The sequence below is a fragment of the Nuphar pumila genome, chromosome 2 (genome assembly GCF_984573655.1).
Source record: "Nuphar pumila chromosome 2, dmNupPumi1.hap1.1, whole genome shotgun sequence".
NCBI classification, from domain to species: Eukaryota; Viridiplantae; Streptophyta; class Magnoliopsida; order Nymphaeales; family Nymphaeaceae; genus Nuphar; species Nuphar pumila.
This window is the reverse complement of record NC_143250.1, coordinates 14344915-14361143: the sequence shown is the minus strand read 5'-3', so window position 1 is coordinate 14361143 and position 16229 is coordinate 14344915. Positions and strand designations below refer to the sequence as shown.

The 16229-nt window shown below is 34.1% G+C and overlaps 1 protein-coding gene and 2 non-coding genes across 3 annotated transcripts; 1 reads left to right on the top strand and 2 right to left on the bottom strand.

Annotated features, from left to right (window-relative positions):
* Nucleotides 1-8388: 8388 nt before the first annotated feature.
* LOC149844829 (uncharacterized) lies at nt 8389-12047 on the bottom strand. The gene is made up of 3 exons (XM_089997354.1): nt 11874-12047; nt 9435-9623; nt 8389-9191 (listed from the first exon to the last, which is right to left on the bottom strand). The coding sequence occupies exons 1-3, from the start codon at nt 12045-12047 to the stop codon at nt 8832-8834; spliced, it is 723 nt and encodes a 240-aa protein (XP_089853480.1). The 3' UTR covers nt 8389-8831.
* A 2038-nt stretch (nt 12048-14085) lies between these two features.
* TRNAF-GAA (transfer RNA phenylalanine (anticodon GAA)) lies at nt 14086-14158 on the top strand. Its single transcript has one exon. It is a non-coding gene; the product is annotated as a tRNA-Phe (tRNA).
* An 80-nt stretch (nt 14159-14238) lies between these two features.
* Nucleotides 14239-14310, bottom strand: TRNAW-CCA (transfer RNA tryptophan (anticodon CCA)). Its single transcript has one exon. It is a non-coding gene; the product is annotated as a tRNA-Trp (tRNA).
* Nucleotides 14311-16229: the final 1919 nt, after the last annotated feature.

Here is a 16229-nt window from a genome sequence, read left to right as displayed (position 1 = left end):
AATTTATTTCATTCTGTAATTTTGTTGGTTGATGTGTCTTCAAAAGGACTGAATCGGACATGGTTGGTCTGTGAACAAAAAATATGTTTTAGTTAGAGAATTATTATTCTCTTATCCAAAATGAGTTTGAGATTAGGTTTTTTCATGTAGATAGTAACACGTATGTGCATCTACGGTAAAAAATTTAGATTTAAATTCATTATATACAAGTTATGACAAAATTTATACTAACTGATAAATTTTATCTATATAGTTCCTTTGGAACTTATGTTTGCATGTATGTCATGGGTCCAAAAGTGTACCGGTTGGATATGACTGGATTCTAGAACTGAATTGGATTGATACACAGCCTATTAATGTACAATATGTGGGCCTAATAAGGCTATATGGGTGTGTCATCACTTGTGAGCATATTTTTATTTGCTATATTGTAATTTCAGTTGCAATGTTAATTAGACTACATGATATATTAATATGCTTGCATGACATGATGATATACTTGCATTATATTATGATATGCAGTGTGATTATATGCTTACATTCAACATGACATGATATATGTGAAGCATGATAATATGCTTATGTGCACTGAATGCATGGTTGAATGAATGTTATAATGCATATATGGTGTGACTTACGTGTTAATGATATATTTATTGCATGTGTAAGAAATTATTGTTTGACCTATCTAAGCATAAAAATGTGTGTGGATTGCATTTATGTGAATCTAGTTGGACTGAATTAACTGTTGAATAATGCTTAATTGAACTTATGCATGCTTGAGCTCAAAAGGTGGCTTTGCTTGTACTTGAATTGGTGATTGTTAACCTTGTGAATGGTTAAATGTGATGAGACATGATTGATAAGAGAATTAACTGAATAAAATAAAAAATATTCACTAAATTCTCTTGTGACTTACAAGGAGAGTATAAGCTATACTTTTGGCTCTGTAGAATTTTTATAGCACAAAATGTTGTTTTTCCCAATCACAAAGAGAGGAGACTAGACTAGACTACCACTACAATCGTAAAGTGATATGTATGTACTTAAGTTGAACAAATACTGATATATCAGGTTGGAGGGTGTGAGTCTCTCTCGACATTGGATCACCTCACCCCATAACCAAAGGAGTCAAGCAAGGCCAGGTTAATCAGTTGATTTAAAAATGAAGATCTTGATTGGCGATGCTTTTAGTCATATAAGGCCAAGTCTATACTAGCCTCTCATCATGATTTTGCCAACAATGCATTATAAACTTTCCACATTCTACCTCTTTCTTTTTTTTTTAATGAACAATGTTTTGGTATTTATATTATTGCTTAAATCTTGGGATTTTTAAATTTAGTATTCAACTGTTCTGAATATTGTCAATGCATTTCGATTGCTCAGAACATGAAAACAAAGTACCAAGCATCATAAGAAACCATATCTTCAATATGGACAACTCGTGCCTCAGGCTCTGATGTTCGAGAGAGGGAGAGATCGATTGAGAGAGATGAGAGAGGGGAAAGGGCATACCTGGTGATAGTGAAGAGGGAGATCAATCTTCGACAACAAAGAGAGAACTTCAACAGTGACGACAGCAGGGAGAGAGACAGTGTGATCTGGTGGTGATGCTCTTCTCTCTCTCCTCGTCTACTCATTGTAGGGAAGGAGAGGAAGAGGGCAAGGCGAGGAGAGGGAGAGGGCAAAATAAAAAATTATTTTTTGCTATATATGTGGCAAACCAGGACACTATATGAGAGAGTGTTGTTAGTATAAAAGACAAGGCACTATGGCAAATCTCCCAAAGAGAACCTAGTTGTTGTAGTAAGCACAATTTTTATAGTTCAAATGGGCAAAGGGTTGTATGTAGATTCAAGGTCTACAATTCACACTTGTAATGACCAGAGTATGTATAAAATGTATGATGTCATGGGAAAAGACAATCTAGTCTACACGAGAGTCTCTCATCCTGCGAAGGTTGAAGGAAAAGAGATTGTGAAACTCAAATTCACATCATGAAAATATCTTACTCTCACAAATGTATATCATGTACCCACCGTGACTAAGAACCTCGTATCAACCTTCCTACTATCAAACATGGTTTTAAGCTTGTATTTGAATCCAACAATTTAATATTGTTGAAGAACCGTGTGTTTATTGGAAAAGGCTTTATTGTTTATGGCATGTTAAAACTGAATGCAATCAATAATAATGTCTTTGTTTTCTATTTACTTGCTTGACTCACTTGAAGTATGGCATGCTAGACTTGGTTATGTGCATTTTGGATCCATTAAGCAAATAAGAAAATTAAGGTTAATTCATGTTTACAAGCATCATCATTATATTAAGTGTGATATGTGAATTCAAAGTAAAATTTTCTAAAAAACTTTTTCATGGAGTGGAAAGAAGTTCTAGAATTCATAAACTCATACACATTAATGTTTGTGATTTGAAAAGCACTCCAACTCATGGGCATAATCAATATTTTATCAATTTCATTGATGATTTTTTAAAATTTGCTTATTTTCATCTTATAAAAAACAAAGATTAGTCATTTAAAAAATTCAAAATTTTTAAGGTTAAAGTTGAGAATTTTCACAATTGCAAAATTGCTTTATTTAGTTCAGATAGAGGTGAAGAATATTTATCTTTGATTTTATCAAAATTTGTGAAGAACATGATATATACAGACAAAACACTGCACCTTACACTCCTAAGCATAATGATATACAGACAAAAACGTAAAAATAAAATTTTAATTGATATGGTGAATGCAATGCTTATTAGTTTTGCACTTGATTTTAATTTATAGGAAGAAACTTTACTTAGTGCATGTTATATTTTAAATAATGGGGCTTACTCAAAATTAAAAGTTACTTTTTATGAATTATAAAGAAATAGAAAATCAATTTTAAGTTATCTTAAGGTTTGGGGATGTATTGTTTATGTTAGATTGAATGAACTTAAACAAACTAAATTAAGACCTAAAACTAGCACATGCATTTTTATTGGCTATTCTCAAAACAATAAAGCATATAGGTTTATGAACTTAAAAATTAAAGTAATGTGTGAATCTATAAAAGCTAAATTTAGAAAATATCTAATTTTAAAAAATTTGCAAAATCTTTCTTCTACCATTGTTTTTCGTGAACCTGTATCTAAAAAGCGTGTTTTGGAACATGAAAATATAGAAATTAAAAAAGTAAAATAATTAGAACACCAAAGAATTTTGGAAAAGATTTTCTTCTCTACATGATTGATAAAGATCTATTAACCCTTTTTGAAGTTGTCCTTACCTGATGCTGCATCTTGGAAAGAAGTTATTTAAAGTAAAATTGATTATATTCTTGAAAATAAAAGATGGGTTTTAGTTGAATTGCTATATGGTTTTAAACTACTTGGTTGTAAATGGATTTTAAAAAAAAATAAAGCATATGGATCAATTGACAAATTTAAAGCGAGTTTAGTAGCAAAAGGCTTTAAACAAAAATCTGGAATTGATTATTTTGACAAGTACGATAATGTCTTTATAATCACTTCAATTAGAGTTCTTATAGCCTTTGGTTCAATTTTTAAGCTTGAAATTCATCAAATAGATATTAAAATTGTACTTTTAAATGGCAATTTAGAAGAAGATATTTAAATGGAACAACCTGAAGGTTTTGTAGTTCATGGTCAAGAAAACAAAGTTTGCAAATTAATTAAGTTCTTATACAAATTAAAACAAACTAAAAAATGATGGCATGAAAATTTTGAATAAGTGATTGTTAGTTATGAATTTAATACCCTTGAATATGAAAAATGCATTTATACTAAGGTTGATCAAGAAAATATTGTCATAATTTGTTTATATGTTGATGACATGTTGATACTTAGCAATAGTATAGAATGCATAAATGATACTAAGAAAATTTTATCATTTAATTTTGATATAAAAGATATGGAGCTTGCTCATGTGATTCTTGGAATCAAACTTGTTAGACATGAACATGGATATGGTTTAACTCAATCATATTATATTGAAAAATTATTTAGAAAATTTAATTATTTTGATTACAAGGTTGTTGATACTACGTTTGATCCCAGTGTTAAATTATTTAAATACACTAGTAGAGGTATTTCTCAACTCGAGTATATTAATATTATTGAAAGTTTTATGTATGCTATGAATGTAACTAGACCATACATAGAATGTTACATGAGAAAACTAAGTAGATATACTAGTCATTCGGGACCTGAGCATTGGGATGCAATTTTAAAGGTTATGAAGTACTTTAAAGAGGCATTGGATTATGTCGGATAAGGATGATTTCATATCCACAAGCGGATGAGTCTTTATCCTTGAATTTGGAAAAATATATTGGGCATCCAAGAAGCAAACCATCATAACCCAATCCACTATGGGGGTTGAGCTTATAGCACGAGCATCTGTTGGTATGAAAGTAGGATAGCTAAGGAATCTTTTGATTGAGATTTCATTGGGTAGCAAACCCCTACCTTCTATAGAAATTCAGTGTAATAATCAAGCTGCTATATATATAAAGTAGTGAGCAATATATATAATGAAAAATCTAGACATGTCAGTCTAAAGCACAATATTTTGAATAATTTACTCAAGCAAGAAATAATTTTAATAGAACATGTGAAATCTTGTCAAAATTTGGCAGATACACTTTTGAAAGGTCTTTCACAAAAAAATCATTAAAAATATATCTGAGAGAATGAGATTAAAACATACTAAAGAAATTACTTGTGATGAAAACTCAACCAAGTGACTCGGGTCGATTGAATTCTTGGTTCAATGAAAAAATAAGTCATTGGTGTAATTGGGTGGGCACTAAAGAATATATGAAGAAAGAGAGTATCTTTAAGTCTTATTATGATGTAAGTGCTTGAAAACCTGTAATATGAGGATGAGTCTCATGACTCTTAATGAGATTTATAGGCCAAATTGGTTAAAGTGGTTTAAAGAAGTTCTCACTTTTGATAGACTCATATATATAAGTGTGAAGGTGTGGGTTACTTTCTATAAGATTAAGGTTGTCTTTAGAGCACTCATTAAGTAGGATATTGCATAGGACCACATATATATATATATATATATATATATATATAGTCTTTATATATTGATGACACATATGGTTACTTGAAAGAAATATGTGTGTGAATAGGCTTAAAAAGTCCACAATAAGAACTAAGTTCAAAAGCTTAGCTACTTAGTTTCTAAGAATATCTGAATCATGTTCACACCAAGTGAAGGTTCAAACCCAGAAGGTATCTTCATTTATACATATGACTTTCGCAAATAGCTTCGTATTTTTTATATTATAATTTTGACCCACGTGGGGGATTGTTATTATTTGGCTCAAAATTATAACCTTTTTTAAACAATGTCTTTGGCAAAATATTCTCTTCTTTGCTTAGTTTTGTGAAAATGTATTTTGGAGGAAAATGCCTACTTTATGAAAAATGTTTATTCTCACGTGGAACATCTTTGAAAAACTCTTTGAGTTTAAAATGTTGAGAGTTGGCTTAGAGGGCAAGGACATCAAGGGGCTTGTCATTTGAGCTTGTCAATTCAACTTTAAACTTTGGACTTTGAATCTTGGACTTATATTTAGATGTGGATTTGGAGTTGGAGTTGGATCGGCCCTGCTCGGTTCGGTTCGTTCCAGACTCATCTCAATCTTGGTCCTAGTTTGACTTTGACAAAACTTTTTACTAATTATTTTGGATAAATTTGTACCTCATAAAACCACTTAAGAAGCTTTATTTTTTCTTGAACATTTTGATGGTTGACCACGGTAGTCAAAGGTCATTTGTGACCTTATTGTGGGGTGACACCTAGCCTTAACGACTAGCCTCAATGTGTCCAAGATGTTGAGACTGGCAGCCCATTGAGAGTGGTCGTTTGGGCCTTTATGGGTATGCTACCCATTTAGATCTTAATGAGGTGCATGCTACCTGTTTGGACCTTAATGGGCCTCTATACCCATGCCAGCTAAGGTCTATATAAACCCCAGCTGCCACAGGTTAGACTATCTCTGTGAGTTTCTTCTCTTTTCTCTCTGAATCTCTCTCTGCTTTTCTTGAGAAGTTGGTCAAGGGTAGCCATGTCGTGATGGCCTGTCTACTTAGAGCAAGGAGTGGCCAACATTGCACGTGAGGTGCATTTTTGGTTTGTATCATAGAAGCGGTACTGTCACTTTTAAGAAAACACCATTGCTGCATGCCTCCAAGCTTCAGTCTCTCCAATCAGAGCAAAAAAGTTATGAATTCCCAACAATGTTGTTACTCTCATGTCCACCTTATGTTGTGACAAACATGCCCATCAACTATGAATTCTACAAATCTGGAACCCATATAACTAATTGAATCTCTAAAGGTGCACCACCATTAGAACTGTTGCACTTCTCTTTCTGCATTTCATGTATCCCACCTTATCATGATCCATTGGCTTCTACATTCAGGAGCACCCATTTGTATGGTTTTCAGTTATTGTATGCTTGCAGCTATTTTGTTGTTTTAATTCATGTTCATTGTAAACTGTGAACGGTTCTCCAGTGGATCCAAGAGAAATCTAGTTCACTAGTGAAAAACTACTCAGTTCTTAAGTGTTTAGCACCTGTAAAGATTCCATTATTTCCAAATGTCTTGAACTTCCTTTATGTTTTATGGTTCCCTGATGATGGTTGCAATGGTTTGATTTCTTTCAGTAGATGTTGGATGTAGGATCACCATTAAACACGATCTTTGCCCCTCTTCTTCAGCATAAATCCACTTCAACATGTTCAAACATGCAGTCTTGGTTTGGGTATGGTATCAATAGCTATTCCATCCTTCACTATCTAACTGCACTTCCTCAAGATCATAAGGTGATCCTACCTTTATCAAATTGACTCTACATCCACTGACAATTAAAATTTATGTATGAGAATTGTAAAACGGTAATACTAATGCTCAACCTCTTGTAAGGGATAGATTGGACTCTAGATTGTTAAAAACACTCACGGTAAAATCTCACTCACACAATAAGAGACCTGGAACAATGGACACAGTTTTTGTAGTTCAGCAGGGTGCCTACATCCATGATTCTCCTCACACTATCTACAGTGAGAGACGGTTCTTTTTATATTCATATTATTACAAGAGATTTGTTATAAATGGAATTTCAATCAGGCCACATTTTATGGGAATCAGTTTTACAAGAAGACAAAAATTTGCTGACTCTCCTAATTCCCTTAACAATCTTATCTTCTTCTTCCTTCTCCTTTCCAAATGAGCTCTATCTCAGTTGTCGATCTTATCCTTTTAGAATCCTCTGACAGACAATAAACTTGCCATATGTGATTGTGTCAACACCTCTCTCATTGGGTGAATATAGTACTTTTCCGCCTTTGGTATGCACTGATGCATGGGGGTCACTTGTATTTTGTTATAAGTTTGGGATTCCTATCACATGATTTTTATAGATAATAGGCACACAGGGATCATGAAATACAAATAAATTCTTTTCCATTCTAAATAGACTTGGTGCATCCATAAAAGTCAATTGATAATTTATATTTGCAAAACACATTTTGATTCAGATGAGAGAATTTAAGCTTTATGGCTAATTTTATCCAATTTTATCCTCTAATAGACAATCAAATAGTGTTGCTGAAAGGAAAAGCTTGATATGTATTTGTTGGTTATTCTGACAATAGAAATTATCAATGTTATGGTTCTTTGAGTGAATATTTAATTCATGTCATGTTTTTTAATATTATTGTTTTTATTTTCAACATTTTGATTGGGGCACCATAGAATGTGCTTGGGCTTCCTTGCACTTTTTCTCCATGACAAAGATGGAGATCTTGATCCTTAAGATGTGCATTGCTTGAAGATTTTAAGTGTTGTTATTCGTTCATAACGAAGATCATAATCAGGGTGCTATTTCATCAAAGTTTAGACTACCGGGATCTATTTCATCAAGTTTAGACTACTGGGATCATTCATCGGCCCGAGATTTTCTTCTAAGTTTTGAGTTTGCGCGTTATGGATATTATTCAAATGTGACGTGGGGTGCTTTCGTGATGTTTCTTCTAATGGTTTAAAGATTTAATTTGAATATTTTGTTACCTAATGCAAATATTCTAGACCTTAGGAAAATAAGTTACAAAAGAAGGCTTCAATTCTTTATTTTATATTTTTGGGTTTTCGATTGATTACTATGTCTTCATGAAAAAACAAAAATCTCATTATTGTTTTGAAATCATGTTAATGACCTGTTCTAAGATGATAAATCCTATTAACCAAAAATTATACACATTCATGACGACCTTTTTCCCTTGCAAAATAAGAGAGACAAATTTTCTCAACTGATTCTGAAGTAGACAAGCACTTGCACATCAACCAGGATAAGAGTCCCAACAAGGACATGGCTTCTAACAAGTTTTGGAGCTCCAAAACAAGACCTTCCAAAGCTCAAAACATATCCAAATTCTTATTACCACCAATAGCAGTAGCAGATCGCTAATCTATTTACAGATACTGCTATCAATATGTTCCCTTGTCTCCCAGGCAACTGGCCACTATGTTATTCACCACAACCAGATGTGTTTATCCCCATTCAAACATGGGCTCTTTCACAAATTCAATATTGTTTAATAACTTCAAGGATTTTGGGGAGGAATGAAATGGCAAGAATCACATGGAAGAGATATCAGCATTGACGGTGTCCCCGAGTGTTGATCTGCAACAATGATGGCCATGCTAATGGCAACTTCTCTTCCTTGGTGCACCCATCAAATACTTGGACCAGTTTTCAAGTTTAATCCAGCATGTGCTATTGCATATTCTTAGCTTCATCTGACAGGTCTTACTCCTACGGTTCTGACACGGAACCTGTACTGTGGTTGAGATTCATCATCATCGTCGTCATCTTCATCGCTTGAATCATCATCTACACGGTCCCACCGAGAGTAGTCCAGACGCGAGTGCCCTTTTGGTTTTGGGATCGCTTCCCAGCCTTCAAGATGTGAACTGGGCTTGGGTATCTTAGTGTCATTCATGCCAGGCTTGGAGTTTGTGGATTCTGCTACGTGATCTTCTGACTTGATATCTGGTGCTACTGCCGGTTTAGAACTTGTCACCTCTTGTTCTTCCTCTTCCTCAGATTCAGCCAAAGTAGCTTCTTCCTCTGATTCAGGTATCGGAGCCAGGGACTTCATCAAAACAATGTTGATAACACAATCAGATGGATAGTGATGTTAATATATATATATAACAAAAATTACATATAAACTTTCTACAGCTACAATTCAAATTTAGCCGCATGTTATGCCTAGAATAACTTGACATGATCAGCCAAACTATGAGCTATCTATACAGTTCATCGATGAGGTAAATGACCATAAAACATACTTCCAAATTTCCAATGTACATCATATCTGGGAACATAAGCATACCAGTTGTGTCTTCAATCGAGCTTCCAAATCACGATAGGCATCAGATGATGGGTTCAACTCTATTAGCCTGTTGACATCAAACAGAGCTGAATGGAACTCTTTCAGGGTGACCAATGTCTGAGCACGTAGCATCAATGCCCCTGTATGATTGTGATCAAGCTCCAGCACCGAAGTGCATTCGTCAGCTGCCTAACATAGCATCCATGTCACCAAAACATAAACACATAATACAAGCAAAAAGATAAGTAATAATCTACATGAAACTAATCAATATGCTAACAAATGCAATAAGCATGCTTAGTTTCCCAGCAGTTGAGCTTTCATGGCTTTTAGAAAAACTCCTTCCATGTTAAAATGACCAAGAGATAGTACAACAAAAAGGAATCATGTAAGAAAGTTATTCCAACTCTAGCGCTGTCAATAACCAGAAAAGCACAACAAATTTCTACTATTTGAAACAAAAACTAAGCTCACAATGATATAAATTATGAAAATATCCAACCATTCCAAAGACAAAAAGAAAGAGGACAAACGAAATGCATAATCAATAGCACAAGCTCTCTTTATCTTCAGACTATTTTTAAATTTTCTCTTGTGAAAGCCAATGAAGAATTATGACAGCTCACCTAATCAATACAAATACAATTGGGAGTACAACAGCTTAGCAGCTATGCTGCTATGCAACCCATTCAACAAAACAAATATAGTGTACAGGTTTTCACATGGACTCATATGAGGTTCAACTTCTACTTGCATAACAAACACAGATTATAGCTTGCAGATTATATTGGTACATCATGATATCTGCATCACCCATATTGTTGTTTTGCCAATGAAGTTCTAATGAACTGAACTGTCATAGTCTTCCCTCTTTTCAGTAATGCACATGTTAACTTGAAGATCTTGCAACGGTTAGTCCTGAAAACCCTTTTGATCAGAAATGAGGGTCAGGCCTATCCACAAGGTTAGTGGAAAGCCAGAAACCATAGATAAATAACCTTTTTCATGCATATATGTATTGGTACTAATGAAGGTTCAGAATTATTGAATAGAAATCACCTCTTTTACATTATTTTTCAATTTCTTTATGCGCTTTAAAAAAATCTGACCCACATAGATGGGTTTCTCTTGGTTCATTTACTTTAAGCCATATTGTGAACCAACAAACTTAAACTATTAAACCATATCTTAACAAGGATAAAAGTTAACAGTTCTGGTTGCACCAAAATGTAGCTATTAAGGAAAACATTTTCATCCAAATTGTTAGGTGAAAGCATGATATATACTAAATGGACCATGCTAAACACATCCATACATTCTGATGTACTTGAAGATGCACAAGTGGGTGAAATTGCCTTCATCGATAAGGTATGCACATATGTAACAGAGACCCAACCTATACACACATGCACAAACAAACAAAATGTGAAGGTGCACACTAAGAGAATTTCAATGAGCGTTGCTTAGACAATATATCTTATGGCCATCTCTAGATCATCAAAATAAAAATCTGTCACAATTACTGGCTTCAGTGTTTGAAAAATATTCGTTCTTTTCAATTCTATGTTCAAATCAAAATAAAAAATAGCGAACACCCATTTATTTAATTTTTGCATTTATAATAGTTTGGTTTATTTTGAGGATCTCAAGATAGGACATAAGATGAATGATGTGAATAGAGCACTTCAAAAATCCTTTCCCATGTGTACATTCACATTATGTGTCCATCTAATGTGTGTATAGATGTGTGCTTTGCGTGAATGTGATAATAACTACATTGTAGAGTGGAACAAAATATGTGAAATTGAGAAAATGATATGGCTGGTGGGATATTTCCAGCTTTTCACAAAAGAAGTTTGCATTTTCAGCATAGTAAACCTAGAACCAGTAACTGGGAAATCAAGCAAACTTAGCAAGCTTACAGTACTCCTGTATGATTTTTTTTTTTTTGAGAGTGTGGAAGGTGCTACGCATGGAGCATAATTCCAATTACCATTAAAAACAGCAAACAAGGTTTTTCTCTCAGAAAAATCTGGAACAGAAAAGTAACAATTTCATCATTGGCACCAACAGTATAAATCTAATTGCCTCAAATTTGATGCAATTAGACAACTTGGCATTTCATATATGACCAAGTAGATAAAAACTTACCCAAGAGTTAAGCTGGCAAGACTATTGCTATTAATATTATGATCTGAGCTATAATTTATAATTCTGCTCTTTTATTTTTATTATCAGATTCATTGACCAGTAATAATTTCACCAAGGAAAACTGCCAACAAGTAACACAATGAGCAACCTAAATCACTCGGCTCAGAGAAATGGAAGAAATTAGATTAACACAAAAGTATATAGAGTGAGAGTAGGACAAATGCCTCCATGTTCAATCTGTAGGAAATATTATTATGAACTCTGAGAGAGAGAGAGAGAACTCTTCACCTTTTTGAAGTCGTGCAATTTCAGATAGCAAGCTGCTCTATTGCTATGCAGAGCGATCTTCTGTGCCTTTGTCTTAGCCATAGCCAGAGCTTCTGTATAAAACCCCGATGCCTCAGAATGTTTGCCGTCTCTATACATCTGATGTCCCCTTTGGATCTTGTCCCCGCACGCCATCATAATTAACCTCAGCTTCTCCACGCCAAAGAATTTCAAACAAAAAGAGGCCTCCTCAAAAACTTAAAATCTTATCATCTTCAAGAACTCCTCAAAGGCTGAATCATGACAGACAATCCCAACTTCAGTACTTCGTCAGTAAATTCACCGAAAGAAGCTCGAATAAGACAAAATGTCAACATCTAAATAAAGAAACATGACCGAAAATTATCTATCCTCACGAAATCTACCGAAAAATAAAGAGTTAACTAAGATTTTAAATTCCCGAAAAAGAACAATAGGCAAAACACGAAATAAATCATTAACATAAAAAAAAAGAATTACACACAAGTTAGACAAAAGGCACATCTAGTTATTCTTCAAAAATTGACGATTAGCAACACAAGCAGTTCAAGAACTCTGGACTAAACAGGGAATCCTGACAAGTATATATTCAAAAGAAATTCATCAAAGATACTCCAATACACAAGATATCTGAATCTAAAGAAAAAATACCGGTAGAAACTGAGGACATCAAGAAGAATTATCGATCCAGAACACCAAAAAAGATACATATTTCACAATAAATCATGAATTGAAGAAAGAAAAGCAGCATAAATCCCCAAAAAATGCATGTAAATTCTTTCAACGGCAAAAAAAAGAGGATCGAACAACAAGAGATGGAAGAAAGAACTAAAGGAACAATATCGTGATGAAAGAAAGAAAAAAAATACCTAAACTCGAGAGAAGCGATCATCAAAACCGAACACCCAAGGGTTTTGCAAGAGAGAGAGAGAGTTTACGTTCATAAAAGGCCCCGCTTTTTACGTATAATTTCATTAATGCCATTACTTCAAATCGTGTGGACTGGTTGCGATCGTGTAGTCACAAATCTCATTAACGGGATTTCTTTGGGAAAGGAAAAATATCACGATAAATTGAATTTTTTTTGTTTTCCCTGAAAATCTTGGGAAAATATCGGTCAAATGCATAAAAAACAGAAAGAAAAAAGCATTCACAATATAGAAAATATGTAAACATCGTGTTAATAACATGATATTTTTTAAATATGTGATATTTCGAAAATATCGTGATTTTGGGGGTTTGTATTGGCTTTTAAAAATCTTGCGATAAATTCACAAGATATTCAAAACCACGGCAGTACTTGTGACTATGTGTTGGATTCGGATATGATTAACAATTTGATTAAACGGATCTTGATTTGCATGCTACTGTAGCAGGTTGTAGTCGGATCTAAAGTTGAATATGGATTTAGATGTCAAATCACAAAATAAAGTCCAATGAGATCTGAGAATTTCAGATGCAAAATATTGAAAAACAGAGATTTTACGTGTTCTGGTTCTTACCATCCTAACCGAGAACCAGACTGCTGTAGCATAAATCAGATCTAGAACTACACCTAGGGATGCAAACCATTTGGATTCAGATTGGATGCTGGTTAAACGGATTCAAATCCCGATTCAGATTCGACTGTGATTTTCTTGGCAAGGGAAAATCTCACAGTAGATTAAGAAAAAACAAAAAAATATTGGCATGTGAAAACACTTGAAAAATTTGTAAAATACATAAACTGCTGCAGCTAAAAAAAATAAAAAATTGTTAATATCGCGATTAGATAACGATAAAAGGTGATAATATCAAAATATAATGATTCTTTCAGGCTTATATGGGCTTTTGAAAATATGGCAGTGGTTCAAAATATTACAACATTTTGCAAGTATGCTTGAGATTTTTAGTACCCGGACCAAATAGTGCATAGGATCCAAATCCATCAAGGATAGCGACATGGCAAGCTTTAGACCACAAGTTCTTAACTTCTTATTTATCTTCAAGATGAGATTTCAGATGGAATCTGGGCCTACATCAAACATGGACTAGGGCCTTCTGGATGAGATTCTCATTCAAGACCAACCTTGACGAGTCCATTTATATATGGAGATGGATCCAGACCATGATCCAAGGCCCCAGGATGAGTTAAGAGTGCAAACAGAATGCATTATATAGGTTATATTTAATTTGTGTTCAGTACCTTCACAACGCGGGGATAGCTCAGTTGGGAGAGCGTCAGACTGAAGATCTGAAGGTCGCGTGTTCGATCCACGCTCACCGCAATTTTTTTCTGTATTCTGTTTTTCACAAACTTTTCTGAAAGAAAAACACAAAAAAAGAAGGATCTCGAAGACCGGGATTTTGAACCCGACGTGAATCGAACACGCAACCTTCTGATCTGGAGTCAGACGCGCTACCATTGCGCCACGGATCCTTGTTGAATAATATAGCTCAACATTTTGTATAAAACCTTTTCATACTTTCTCTCATATAGACACTGGTTATGATTTTGAGTGTAAGCTAATATAATAGTTAACTCGAGTCTGGTTCCAATCAACACCACAAATATCATTCTCAGCAAAATATGCCCATATATATAAAAAAAATGCACAAATATAAAGAGAAAAAAATAATAAAAGGTAAATACATAAAAGAGGTGTTTTTATATATTATAATATTTTCAAAATAGACAGGTTTTGGAAATTATTGTCTGGTTATATGGATTTTGTGAGTAATGGGTCGGTGCCAAACCCATTTGATGCTAAACCACGTGCTAAATAGGTTTTTCGGGTTTTTTTCATTTTATTTTTTAAATTATGACCGTACAGATGTGATCTATGTTCTTGATGCTATAGGGATCAGCTCTTTAAGTGTTTGATTTCAACATATGGGTGAGTTTTTATAAGGTTCAAAAAATCAACGGTCTAAAATCTTTATAAATTTTTTAGACTCCAAATATAAACACATAAAATGGTATTGGAGCCTCAAAATTTAGCACGTGGTTTAGCACCAAATGGGTTTAGCACGGACCCATTTCTCTGGATTTTGTTACATAGGTTCCAATCAAGTAAGCCTGGTCAACAAGGTCTTGAAACTTTGTCTTAAATTTAGGTTCGTTTTCTTATCCAAACCCGTTTAGAAATTTACCTTTATTTTTCTTGAAAATTTTATAGCTCCACAGAATGACAATCAAGGTGAGATAGCTCGTCTAAACATCAGAATCAGAATTCTTGAGAATTAGCTTTGCAAGGTTAGTCTTTGTCATTTTTTGGTATTTTTGGATCTACCCCATATCCAAGATCTACTTTCTGCTTTATTCTTCATTTTGACCTTTCTCTATTAACAAGGCCACATCTATCAGTTTTATCGTCACGTGTTAGGGGTCGTTGGAAAGTAGACATCCATGGCTATGATTCTCATTTTTCGTGCTAGATCAGAATCTACCTCTATGGCCTCCGAGAATGCATGAGAATCAAGAAACATGTCATTAATTTTTCCTATCGACCAGTCTCTGATTCTCAGGTCATGTCTTGGTACCCATATTTCAAAAATTATTTTTTTTTAATGGTTGGAAAGCTAAGATTTTGACCTAAATATTAACTGTTTTGGGTAAGAACTGAAAACCCATCAATGGTCATCATTTTTTGGATTTCAAAACTCGTAGTCACCGTATAGCCTGTTTTCCAAAAACTATATCTCTATAACCGTCCATCAAATCAGGGTGATCTTGGTGTCTTTGGAAAGCTAGTTCCTTAACCTTTCTATATTATTTTTACTGCATTTTCATATTTCTAGTGGTATAAAACTCATGAGTCATACTATGAAACTTTGGGAGAGGGTGATTGAGTCTAGGTTGAGGAAGGTTGTCATGATATCGGAGAATCAATTTGGTTTTATGCCTGGAAGATCTACTATGGAAGCTATACATCTTCTTAGACAACTTATTGAGAGAAATAGAGAGAGGAACAAAGATTTGCATATGGTTTTTATTGATTTGGAGAAGGCTTACGATAGAGTACCTAGGGACGTTCTCTGGTGGACAATGATGAAGAAAGGTGTTTCTCTCAAGTACATTAGTATAATTAAAGATATGTATGAAGGAGTAGTAACCAATGTCCGCACTTGTGGAGGGGTGACAACCAATTTTCCTATAACGGTTGGGTTACATCAAGGATCTGCTTTAAGCCCTTTCCTATTTGCTATAGTGATGGATGAGCTTACGAGATCAATTCAAGAAAATGTGCCGTGGTGTATGTTGTTTGCTGATGATATTGTTTTGATTGATGAGTCTAGAGCTGGGGTTAATGCTAAGTTAGAATTATGGAGACAGACATTGGAAGCAAGAGGTTTTAA

What these genes read in the sequence shown, in the direction of transcription:
- LOC149844829 (XM_089997354.1), bottom strand. Translation starts at nt 12,047, where the DNA reads ATGGCGTGCGGGGACAAGATCCAAAGGGGACATCAGATGTATAGAGAC. An exon ending in AATTGCACGACTTCAAAAAG is followed by an intron (nt 9,624 to 11,873) that starts GTGAAGAGTTCT and finishes ATGCTATGTTAG; the next exon opens with GCAGCTGACGAATGCACTTC. An exon ending in CTCGATTGAAGACACAACTG is followed by an intron (nt 9,192 to 9,434) that starts GTATGCTTATGT and finishes GTTTTGATGAAG; the next exon opens with TCCCTGGCTCCGATACCTGA.